The following is a 13047-nucleotide window of genomic DNA, read 5'->3' as shown; positions in this document are numbered from 1 at the left end:
AGGTGAGTGGTATGTCAAATTATTTATCAAGTCTGATAAATTTTATATTGCATAGTCATGAGTGTAAGATTCTATTTTTCACTTAACTCACATAATAATAGAAATATAAGTAAATTTTAAGAATTTGTCTCTATATATACTGGCTCGGATGTGACGTGTCCATCTATTGAGACAATCATGCATAGTCATATAAAGATAATAACATCAGATCTACCAGTGACGTCACAATAGTTTTATTACACATGTGTCTTACGAAATGTATGACATGGCTGTATGACATGGCTGAACGGGCCAGTTATGTGATAAAACTCAATATCAACTAACTTGTTAAGATTTACCATGAACTGTATTAATGATTAGCAAAATTATTGGTTGACTTGATAAATCTATTCATTTTTATAACATTTACACAATAAACACGATAGGGTGTATATATCGATGAAGCTTTGTCTCCTACAGGTACAGATATTGTTGTAAGTTATGACGAGAAGGGAGGACGTTGGGGGGGTTGGATAACTCATTAGTTTCACTGTTGGTATATAAGTTAAGTTTTGCTGTATTTATGTCTTTGTTGTATTTTTTGTTAAAGATTATAACTCAAACTGTTGGTATATGGCTGATTAGTTGTTAAAATAACTTATACGGGTTGTATTGGAGTGCAAAATACCTATTAAATTCATTTGCTTTTTCAACCTAATTTTTCTTTGAAGACGCTCACTAATTCTTTTTTAATTAAGTTTCAACAAGTTTCTGCTTTCATATCCCAAGCTTAGCTTTTTCTTTATCAGTTAGTATAATTCTTGTTACTTTGCTGCTGTCTCCATGGGCTAGACTTGGTTATAGAATCCCAGGCGAGGTAGTTACCAGATACTGACCACTGGTCCAGATACTGACCACTGGTCAGTAGTTGTTCTCCGGGAACTCTTTCCTCATCCTACTAAACCTGGCACGTCCTTAAATGTCTATTAATAGGATGTTAAACCAAATGATATTTGATTACAGGGAAATTAGTAAACTTTGTTTAAATTGTTTGTTTTTGCTGCTTCACTGATGGAGCAAAACTAAGGGAAATAACTCTGATGGATCTAGATAAGGGGAGATAATTTGGTAGGCATTGAAGTAGAATTGGGAAGGATTACATAGTTTTAGCAGTAGGTGGCTATATGGTCTTGTTTCCTTTGTAGTTCTAGAATATGCTTACCTCTAAAACTACTAAAAAAAGCACTAATTTAAAAAGTCCTGATTCAAGTTTTTACCCAATTTTCCTTTTACTGACTAGGTCTACTTTATTGATAAAGGGTCTACTTTTATGATTTCTTGTGTTTTGTTTTCTTCAAGATGTTTTATTCAAGATTTCATAAGACATGGAAATATGCAATGTAACTTGTCTAAACCGGATATCACTAGGACCAGCAGGTTTGGCCAGTATCTAGATAGATTCTGGATTATCGTGGTTTTTATAATTACTATAAATCAAAAAGGAAAATACCATACAATTACTTCTGAAAAGACAGGATCCAGAAAAGACAGTGGCTGGTTTAGACAGGTTATTCTCTAGTCTGCATTATATTGATTTATTTTTACAATCCCTTGAAGAGTTAGAGAAATGGTCTGAATATTGTATCAAAATTGTGTTATCCATGATGGTGTGATTTTTCAATGTTTATTTCAGGGTCTGAAATCCGAGCCAAGGCGCCATGTTTCCTCAAGTGTAACGGTCTCAATACTGGGGACTATATAGACTTGACCTGGACCACATTCGCAGAGTTTCCAGGTATCAATATACGTTATAAAACATTACAGTTATGGACTTCAGTGAAGGTTGATCCCCTGATTTATGGACCTGATCTAAGCAAAAAAAAATTTTTTATCACAAAAAATAATGAATCTTGGTCATATGGAGCACTCCACCCATCCACAGAATTATGGGTGAGGAGTGAGGGATGGGGTTGGGGATATAACGTCGGATCTACCTAGGTCTGTTTCTTCCTGTCCTATGCTGTTCTAGTTTTTCCATTATTTCCTTATCACAACCAACAGAGTAATTGTTTGTGACAATTTGATAATGATTGTTATCTTCATCACATTTTTATAATGACAAGAAACATCTTTTGGGGAAGGGGATTATACCATTTCGACACTATAGTTGTGATGTTTACTAGTTACCATGGTTACCATATATTACAGGACTATTTGTGACTGTTGTGGTGATTGAGAAGATTGGGAGGAAGTTCACCATGGCGATGGAATTCTGTGTCTTCACTGTGTTTGTTCTTCTATCTAATATATGTACATCACGGTATGCTTTCGTTAAAGAGTGTTAACCTGTTGATAATAAGAAATCCATTTGCTCGAAAAAATTGTTTATCTATTTGTGCAGATACATTTATAATAATAAAAAAACAAACAAAAAAACTGTTTAAAGTAAATGCAGCATGTATAATTTTCCAAAGTTTTTGACATTATCACTTACTAAAATACTGAATGTAAAGGACTTTGAATTTAAGCATAAAGACCATGATTAGTTCAGAGAAAAGTAAAAGTATTGGTTTTTTGTAGATGATTATTTTGAAATTGGTACTATTCTACCACCAAAAATAAAAAATCAGTCATTTCCTGGCAGCAGAAAAATGATTGGAATGATGACTATATTTTGTAGGCCTAATGACTATTACTATTAATGACCTTGTGTTATTTAACTGTTGTAATCATTGCTACCGTATTCGATCCAAGTGCCGAGGGCATTTAAAAAAAAATTGAAAAAAATGCAAAGGTACTAATAAAACGAAATTATTGCAAATCTATACATTTTTTTGTAGTTTTGGTCTTTATTTATGCCTGTGCAATTGAAATTGAGGCCTCAAAAAGGGGGAGGGGCGCTTATAGGGACATAGGGTCTTATGAGGTCGAATACGGTATAATAATGGAACCTCGTACATTTCAGGCCGGTACTGACCTTCTTCCTGTTTGTAGCCCGAGCCTTTATATCGGGGGCTTTCCAGGCAGCTTATGTATATACACCAGAGGTACGCTTTATTTGACTTAAACAATTTTAGTATATTTTGAAAAAAGTGCCATGTTTTCAAGGTGAAGATCAGATTGAGAACATCTCCATAACCTCTATCTGTGGATATACTGTAAACCAATTTTTTTAGCATGAAATTTGTTTTCATGAGTTTTATGATGATATTTAATTTACGAAAAAATTGTATCATTAAATATATGCTTACCTTCTTAAATTAAACAGAATTTATTCCATGCAAATAATCTCTGCGAATTCCATTTGAAACAGAAATACTTGATCCTAGCAAAATTTGTAATTAGTAGTCATAAAAAAAGTTTTATCACAGTATTCCAAATCATAACTTGTGATTTTATTTAATTTAAACCTATTTTATTTGTGAAATTCTAAATGGGATGAAATTCCAGTTTAAAACTTTATAATCCGTTTTTCCATTTCATTGCTTTACATCTCCCTTGATGTATGTGTGTTTTATTCCAGGTGTATCCCACCTCCATGAGAGCTATAGGGCTGGGTTGCTGCAGTGCTATGGCCAGAGTAGGGGCAATTATTACTCCATTTATAGCACAGGTTAGTACAGATAAACAGGTGACTATAACAATTTGTCTTCTGGTCCAACAAATCATCTGTTGCCCTCAACCCCAGTCAACAACTGTATAATGATCAAATCTGATATTTCAGTTGTGAGTTTTCCAGACTATCATCATCCTGAAGTTTCAAAATGAATGTTTTATGTTAAAACAGCTTAAGTCTGAATGAAGGCAATACATATTTGAAATTGTACCTTTTTCAGGTTTTGCTGAGATCATCATCATACACAGCCATTTCCACATATGGTGTCATATCCCTGGTAGCCACGGCTGTGTCTATATTGTTACCCATAGAAACCAAGGGCAGAGAAATGAAGGTACGTAAATATGTTTGTGTTACCCATAGAAACCCAAGGGTAGAGAGATGAAGGTACGTAAATATGTTTGTGTTACCCATAGCAACCAAGGGGAGAGAGATGAAGGTACGTAAATATGTTTGTGTTACCCATAGAAACCCAAGGGTAGAGAGATGAAGGTACGTAAATATGTTTGTGTTACCCATAGAAACCAAGGACAGAGAGATGAAGGTACATAAATATGTTTGTGTTACCCATAGAAACCCAAGGGTAGAGAGATGAAGGTACGTAAATATGTTTGTGTTACCCATAGCAACCAAGGGCAGAGAGATGAAGGTATGTAAATATGTTTGTGTTACCCATAGAAACCCAAGGGTAGAGAGATGAAGGTACGTAAATATGTTAGTGTTACCCATAGACACCAAGGACAGAGAGATGAAGGTATGTAAATATGTTTGTGTTACCCATAGAAACCAAGGGCAGAGAGATGAAGGTATGTAAATATGTTTGTGTTACCCATAGTAACCAAGGGCAGAGAGATGAAGGTATGTAAATATGCTTGTGTTACCCATAGAAACCCAAGGGAAGAGAGATGAAGGTACGTAAATATGCTTGTGTTACCCATAGCAACCAAGGGCAGAGAGATGAAGGTATGTAAATATGCTTGTGTTACCCATAGAAACCCAAGGGCAGAGAGATGAAGGTACGTAAATATGCTTGTGTTACCCATAGCAACCAAGGGCAGAGAGATGAAGGTATGTAAATATGCTTGTGTTACCCATAGAAACCCAAGGGAAGAGAGATGAAGGTACGTAAATATGCTTGTGTTACCCATAGCAACCAAGGGCAGAGAGATGAAGGTATGTAAATATGCTTGTGTTACCCATAGAAACCCAAGGGCAGAGAGATGAAGGTATGTAAATATGTTTGTGTTACCCATAGCAACCAAGGGCAGAGAGATGAAGGTATGTAAATATGCTTGTGTTACCCATAGAAACCAAGGACAGAGAGATGAAGGTATGTAAATATGTTTGTGTTACCCATAGCAACCAAGGGCAGAGAGATGAAGGTACGTAAATATGTTTGTGTTACCCATAGCAACCAAGGGCAGAGAGATGAAGGTACGTAAATATGTTTGTGTTACCCATAGAAACCCAAGGGCAGAGAGATGAAGGTACGTAAATATGCTTGTGTTACCCATAGAAACCAAGGACAGAGAGATGAAGGTACGTAAATATGCTTGTGTTACCCATAGAAACCAAGGGCAGAGAGATGAAGGTACGTAAATATGTTTGTGTTACCCATAGAAACCCAAGAGCAGAGAGATGAAGTTACGTAAATATGCTTATGTTACTCATAGAAACCAAGGACAGAGAGATGAAGGTACGTAAATATGCTTGTGTTACCCATAGAAACCAAGGGCAGAGAGATGAAGGTTAGTCAATTTGTTTGAGTTACCCATAATAACCATGGAGAGAAAAATGATGGTAAGTCAATATGTGTTACCCATAGCAACCAAGAGAAGAGAAATAATGGTAAGTATATGTGTTTGTGTTACCCATAGCAACCATGGGGAGAGAAATGATGGTAAGTTGATGTGTTTGTGTTACCCTTAGCAACCAAGGGGAGAGAAATGATGGTAAGTCAATGTGTTTGTGTTACCCTTAGCAACCATGGTGAAAGAAATGATGGTAAGTCAATGTGTTTGTGTTACCCATAGCAACCAAGGGTGATTTTTATTACTTATATAAAGCAACTAAATAAAGACATACAAAGGCAAGTCAGTATGGTAGGGTATCCATAGCAACTACAGGGAGTTGTGTTACCCATATCAACCAAAAGGAGAATGGTAAAGGTAAATCAGTATAGTGGAGGTATCCATAGCAACCATAGAGAGAGAGATACATGTAATAGTGTGTTGATATAATTGTGTTATACATAGCAACCGGTTGTCAATACACTTTTGTTGCCAAAAGCAACCAAGGGGCAATTTAATTGAATGTAGTGTGTATATTTGTGTTGTGTCATCCTGAGATTGTGGTAAGACCAGGGCCTAGTGGTTCGAAGTTGTCACTACTCACAATCTTTTCTGTTATTTCCAGGATACTAGCCATGAAGTACAGAACCCTTCCAACTCGTCCAGATGAGAGGCGACCAATTGTAGTAATCTCTTTTACGTCTCAGATTGGATGACATTGAAATGGCATTCAATTTCTATGATTGAGGATAACAATCTCATGGTACAGTGTGTATTAATTTAGGAGGGAGGATGTATCTTACAGTATATGTTTAACACTATACTTAGTGTGGTGATTCCGATTTGGCCAAAAAAATAATATGTCTGTTTAAGGTTACGTTGGCAAAAAAAAATAGGTTCGATAGGTCAGAATTAAAAAAAAAAAATATTTAGTGTCTTATCACTCTAAAGAAATTGCTGGAACCGGAGTTTTAGATTGAAATCCGGACTTTAAATTTTTTTTCGTAGAAAAGTGGGAAAAGAAATTAGGGTCAAGGGTAAAAAATTAGGGTCAGTCGGGTGACCATAAACAGACGTTGGTTTTTTTTGGCCTTATTGGTAATAATCGGTAAACTGGCAATATGTCATGATTTAAGCTCTGATAAAGGAAAAAAAAAAACCCAAATAACTTTGCTTTGAAATTAATATACAGTCAAACCAGTCTATAAAGATCACCATGCATGGGGACAATAAAAACATTTGTCTTTATAACATAGAGAAATGGTCATTATTACAAATTGGTTTTCACGTACTGGTAAAATTGTGTTATAATGGACAATTTGGGACCCGTAGAAAGTGTTCATATTAAACAGGTGATCTTTATACGGAGGTGGTCGTTAAAGATAATTTTTACCTTATGAACTCATTAACCCCTGCAATTTCATAATGGACTGGTCTAGTCTTTGATTTAGAAGAGATTAAATGTGTTGTCAGGGGTGAATGAGTTACCTAATTTTCCCACCTGATGCTAAAAGATGTTGGAAGATGATATATTTTTACTGGAGACTCTGAGATTTCGAGGATATGTAAAAAAAAAAACCAGTCGGTGTTGTTGTTGAAGTGTATAAGAGTGTTTATGATGTATAAAATTTGTAATGTTGTATGATGTTACTGTGCTCATGACGCGCTGTGATTTTAAATGTAGATATATTGGATATGTACCATTGTTTATGATATTTGTAGATTATTTGGATATTAAGTTAATTAAGGAACTGTGCTTTATATGAAATCTTGAGCAAAAAGATTTAACTTATTATACATATGATAACATTCCTCATACATTCTCAATCAAATTTTATTTGTAGTCCCAATTTTGGTAAATGTTGTAAAAACCTGTCAAAACCATGTTGTAATTTTGTTAAAAATATTCTGCTTGGCATTATTTAATTTTCATTTTATGATTCAAAAACATATTTCCATACAAATAAATGCCTTAAATTTTCACGCAGGTTTATATCTGCCTACGTTTATACATTTACATACTCTTTAAATTAAAATTCACTTTATTACCATGAGCTCTCCACCTCTGGGTTGCAAGTTTTAATCCCCTTTAGAGCAGTTGCCAGGTACTGACCGCTGGTCCATGTTTTTTCTCGGATGCTTTCTGTCTTTCCTCCACCAACTAAATATGGCATGTCCTTAAATGACGCTGGCTGGACGCTATACTAATTTAACCAAACTAATTAGGGTAATGAACTGTGAGTCTGTGACGATGCTAGCTAGTCTACTGTAACAGAGTCAATAGTTTACCCAAATAATGTAAAATAAATATTCTAGCTGTTTGAAAATATACTGAATCACATTCGCTCTAAAAGTGTAATCATTTGTAACATGAAAAATTTCCCTTATTTTACTGTTATTTAATCTCCACTAATATATATCCACTCATAAACATATCAGTAAGTGTAGTTCTTGACATGTGAACAGTTCCACCATGGACACACAGTGCAAAAATTATCATACTATCGTCAGTGTGAAAAGTGAAATACTGTAACCACAAGTGAATATAGGTGTGAAATTTCACAATTTAATTATCATTTGGAACATATTTGCATGGGCATAGAATCAGCTTTGTACCTTTTAGAAGTGTCAATCATGTGACAGGGCGTTATATGTAAAAGAAAAAAAAAATGTCAGGAATTAGATTTTGCAAATAGGGATAAATCTTCAAATTTAGTGAAATTGAAATTCCTGCAAATATTAGCAACTTTACAGTACTAGTATATCCATGTTGATGGTAATTATGTTGTTTCAGTGCTTTAGAGCAATTTGTAATGATAGTTATTAGATTTATCAATGTTATGATATATACAATTATATGTAGAACATTCTCTATTGTATAGAATATTTTTAGCTGATCTGTGATGAGTTTACTGGTAAATTCTGTGTAGGATCTGATGATGTAAAGGTTGATAGTGGTAGTTTTTATCTTCCATTATGATCTATTAAGAGTTACTTCCCTTTGCTTCACTCCGTCATCACTGATGGAGTGCAGTCGGAATTCCTCTAAGTATAACATGACCTCGACTGTAAAAGGTGTAAGAATGTGTAAAAAATAAATTCTTTGCAAGAAAAATTAACTACAACCTATGTAAGCATAAGAAAATGAACAGTTATTGAAATAGTGTATACAGTGAATGTAACCTTTTTTCTTTCGAGACACAAAACACAAAACATTGGTAAACAGACGCTTTTCCAGGAGTAGTGCCTATGGCAACCATTTTGTTTATGAAATAGTTCCATAATTTCAAAATAGATGCTCTCTTTAGTTTATATGTATGTCATATATGGTACCTCTGAAAAATCCAAGTGGACAGAGTGAAACCACGGGAAGTAACTCTGATAGATCAGACTGTTTAAACTGTTGTAAATCTTCATGTTCCATGACAAAATTGGCTGCTTGCAATAGAACAAAATTGATATTCAATGTATGCCATGTTGTTATATTATATTAATGTGCGTGTGATATTTATTAAATACATGACATGTTTGAAACTTTTTTTTCTGTTGAATCTCATAATATCTGAATAAAGGAAATGTTTGACTGTAATTGCCTTCAATGACAGGGGACATAACTCTAACTTGTTTTAAGAAAAAATTGAATATGGAAGAACTTATAAAATGCATATTATTTTAGAATATTGTCATGTGGTTATGATATACATTGTATGATGATTCACTGTGCAATATGAAATAACTGTATGTGTGTGTTTTGTTGTTGTTTTTGTTTAGAAAACGACAGAAAATAGTTTGTATTGGTAAACAGTGTATTTTAAAAATGTTGAGTATAAATTTAGATATATATAACAATGCTTAATTAATATACATGCATATGTGTACACACAAAATATTGATAGTTATGAAAATATATGTACTAGATTATACTGTCAATATTTATTCTTAATTATTGTGCAGGTTGATTGACTTTAGTAACTTCAGTTTGGATAAAACAAATTCAACATGGAAATTAAGAATCAAAGGGGATGTTCTGACTGACTACGCAATGTTTATTCAGTTTAACTGTCCACTCTCTACATTGTGCATATTATGCTTATTCCAGATTTAAATTTATCATGAAAATAAGCGTAAAGTAAGTAGGTGAAATGTGTATATGTTTTGAAACATGGACTTTTAAACATAGACACCTCCATAACTAGTAAGTTTACATGTAAGGAATTGTCAATACAAGAAACAAAAATATGCGGTATTAATTTTATTTTACTTCTCAGATCCAGAAATAATGTCGAATTTGTTTGATTCAAATAGAGTTGATGTTTAATTGTAAATTGTTGTTAAAACCGAGTGTAGAATTTGATCTCATGTTCTTGTCTCCGGGAATTATTTTATGTTTTCAATGCTGTTGAAACGGAAATAGATTTTCAAGCAGATAATGGTACCCATTGCTCCATGAATTTTATTACTAAAGGGAGGGGAATTAGAAATTTAGGAGTCGGATAGATATTCATATACATGTAGTCATAATGACATGTTAGATCTATATCTCTAGTACTAAAGGGACAGGGAATTAGAAGTTTAGGAGTCAGGTAGATATTCATATACATGATGTCATAATGGCATGTTAGATCTACATCTCTAGTACTAAAGGGACAGGGAAGGAATTAGAAGTTTAGGAGTCAGGTAAATATTCATATACATGGTGTCATAATGGCATCACATCTCTTTTGTTTGGTCTATATCGATTTTATTTTCACAAAGTTTTGTTCCTTACAAAATTATATCATAAACTGTATTCTTTCTTCAAATGTTTGTACTTATGGTCAACTTAAAATGGAAATTTCTTACATTAATCACACTGTATTAAAATATCATACACAGAAAGTGTATATAAGGAAGGTTTGATGTGTGAATATCATAACATATACCATATTAGATATAATCTGATTTTCCATTATTCTCATTGGCTAATACATGGTCACATGGGTTTTATGTATAGGACATTGACTCAGGTGTTTCTAATTTTAGAAACACAGATTTGATATTCCTTCTATGATGTTCCAACGGGTCAATATTGTACTTCATTGTGAACTTCATTGCCCGAATATTGGGTTCTTCAGGGTGGTGTCCTATGGCCATTGTTTTTGTTTTTAAGATGCACATCATAGAATCTCTTTTTCACATTTGTCAAAGAAACTACATATAAAAATTATGGACCTTTCATACTGCTGTGATAGAATCTAAAATACACCTAGGGTAATTATTTATTCTACTAGGGCGGTATAACACCATATTGACCTCGACAAAGGTTCATAATTGATGAATATTAGATAGCCAATTTTTATGGAAATGTTCATAATTATTTCAAATTTAAATAACTTCTTTAACTTGAATCTCATATTAAGCTAGAATGAATATACGTACCCGGCCTACTATACCATTTCGGCCGGGTACGAATTGGTCCCTATGTGTCGTAGTGGAGCAGCGCCTCCGAAAATCACTCGGGCACAATTTTCTATACTTTGTTGTAGGTTTCCAATTAATTTATGCGTATACAAGCATTTACATATTGTTGTTAACCTAAACAAACATAACAACCATTCTTAATATCTGCCGTACCGCTCACAAGACGTCAAATTCATAATTTGAAGGCTTCCGATATAAATCCTCTTCAGAAAGGCCTTCATATGTATATGTAAAAAAAATAATGTCTAGCCGAGAATTTGATATTTTATACGGTTCAGTTTTATTGTCTATTAGGTAAGCGTAATAAAACAAATAAGATAAAATGCATGTAAATGTTTTAATAATGGTTTGCATAACCATTTTTTGCACCATTAGCAGTAATAGGCACCAATTGTAGCTCTAAAGACGAAATTATTATCTGTCTAAAAGTCTTATGAGCTACAATATTGCAGCTAATATTAAGCATACATTCCACTAATTTGCTTGTAATTTTGAATAAAAGTTTGGAAGGTTAATATCAACAGATACTGTACTGATATATAGGATCTTATACACATTGTCTCTTTTTTTTTTTTAACTTGATTTTCACTTTATATGTTTCTAGCCACCTTGGTTGACTTTGTTATTAAACATTCCATATGATATATTATGTGATATTATTTTTCATTGATATTTTTCGCTTTTTTGTCTTTTACTTTGAGAAATAATTTTATTTATTTTTACATCTATTGGTTGTCTGAGTGAATTAGTATCTTTACTACATTTGAATACATTTTGATTTCCTCTCCAAACGTTTGTCATTGAGTGTATTACTGTAAATAAACTTACTTTCACATTTATTAAATTTCGCGTATTTCCTAAGCAAAAATTAGTTGCCGTGAAAATGTTTTTAGCACAGGAAAAGGGCATTATAGTTGTCACAAAAACAGTTGGTTTGCAGTATGTATAAAAATATCATTTGCCTAAAGGTATTTGATATTATAAATCCTTGGTCACAAAACAATATCTTTAGGGTGTACATATAATATTTCCTCTGGCGAAAGATTTGTAGGAGTGCCAGGTTCTGTTACATGTACAATGTATGTTTCATTGCATTTTAGAATTTCAGAAAGGGGAAGTAATAACAGAACAAGTTAATTGTAATTGTTAAATTCTCTATTTGCATATAGCAGAGTTATCTGCCCTTTGCAAGTTGGTGTTTATTATGATGTCATGAATCATATTTTTAAGAGAAAATAATAACAATGTTATTTTCGCTCATAAAATAATGATGTCACATTGGCTACCTGTCTGCAAGGGAGATAACTATGTAATATTCTTTGATGGAATGAATAGACTGTCAAATAAATATATTATAGTATGTTGATACAAATTGACATCGCTGCTTTATTTTGTTACATTAAACAATTAAGATAATGTATTTATAATTTTAATTACAATATTTACAAAAGAGGCAATAACAAATATTTGTCATGGGGCCATGCAGACTCTTATACAATATAACAATATTGTTTTCATATTTACAATCTAAATACAATATTTTTGAAGGAGATGCTTATTGTGAAAACATAAGTTTATGACAAAAGTTTTAATTAATTTTGTAAAGCCAAGAGCTTAAATTGTACATCCACATTTTATTACATATTACTGGTGCTATACCATGTATATTTTAAAGCTTTAATTCAGCAAAAGAAATAAATGCTATTGCTTATTTAGACTTTATTTCGAACTTCAGTCACAAGTAAAAAATTTAAGTACTCATATATTGTAATATTTCTTTTGAAAGTAAAAAAAAATGTATGTCTTCATGAAAACAGTACCTAGATGTCTATATAGAACAGTAGACATGATTACACTGTACAATATCTTTGAAAGGACATCTTTGCCAATAAGTCTATATATGAAAAGTCTGTAATGTTTTGTGAAAGTCAGGCAATATCCATTATGATCTATATAAGAGAGGCTTCCATTTATTTCTGCAGTACTTACGTAGTGAAACAAAGGGAAGTAACTTAGATACAGCAAAACAAAGGGAAGTAACTCTGATAGATAAGAATGGTGATACCCTACTTGTGAGATTTTTAAAGCAGCTGATAAAGCCTGATATTCTATTTGTTCCTTCATATCTTTAATGAAAGTATTACCTTCATAATCAATTTCAACAAGTGAAAATATAAACTAACAATTTTCAAAAAAAAATAA

General features: G+C 32.9%; 1 protein-coding gene across 1 annotated transcript in view; it reads left to right on the top strand.

Moving 5' to 3' along the window:
• LOC138331545 (synaptic vesicle 2-related protein-like) overlaps positions 1-13047 on the top strand; it is a 44277-nt gene extending 31230 nt beyond the window's left edge. Inside the window, exons 12-17 of the mRNA XM_069279239.1 lie at positions 1673-1774; positions 2188-2299; positions 2945-3026; positions 3503-3592; positions 3816-3929; positions 6011-13047. Coding sequence (XP_069135340.1) covers positions 1673-1774; positions 2188-2299; positions 2945-3026; positions 3503-3592; positions 3816-3929; positions 6011-6055 — 545 coding nt within the window. The 3' untranslated portion in view covers positions 6056-13047. The remainder of the gene's footprint in view (positions 1-1672; positions 1775-2187; positions 2300-2944; positions 3027-3502; positions 3593-3815; positions 3930-6010) is intronic.

The sequence above is a fragment of the Argopecten irradians genome, chromosome 9, assembly GCF_041381155.1.
Source record: "Argopecten irradians isolate NY chromosome 9, Ai_NY, whole genome shotgun sequence".
Lineage (NCBI taxonomy): Eukaryota > Metazoa > Mollusca > Bivalvia > Pectinida > Pectinidae > Argopecten > Argopecten irradians.
The sequence above is the reverse complement of the archived record's forward strand: the minus strand, read 5'-3'. Positions and strand labels throughout refer to the sequence as shown.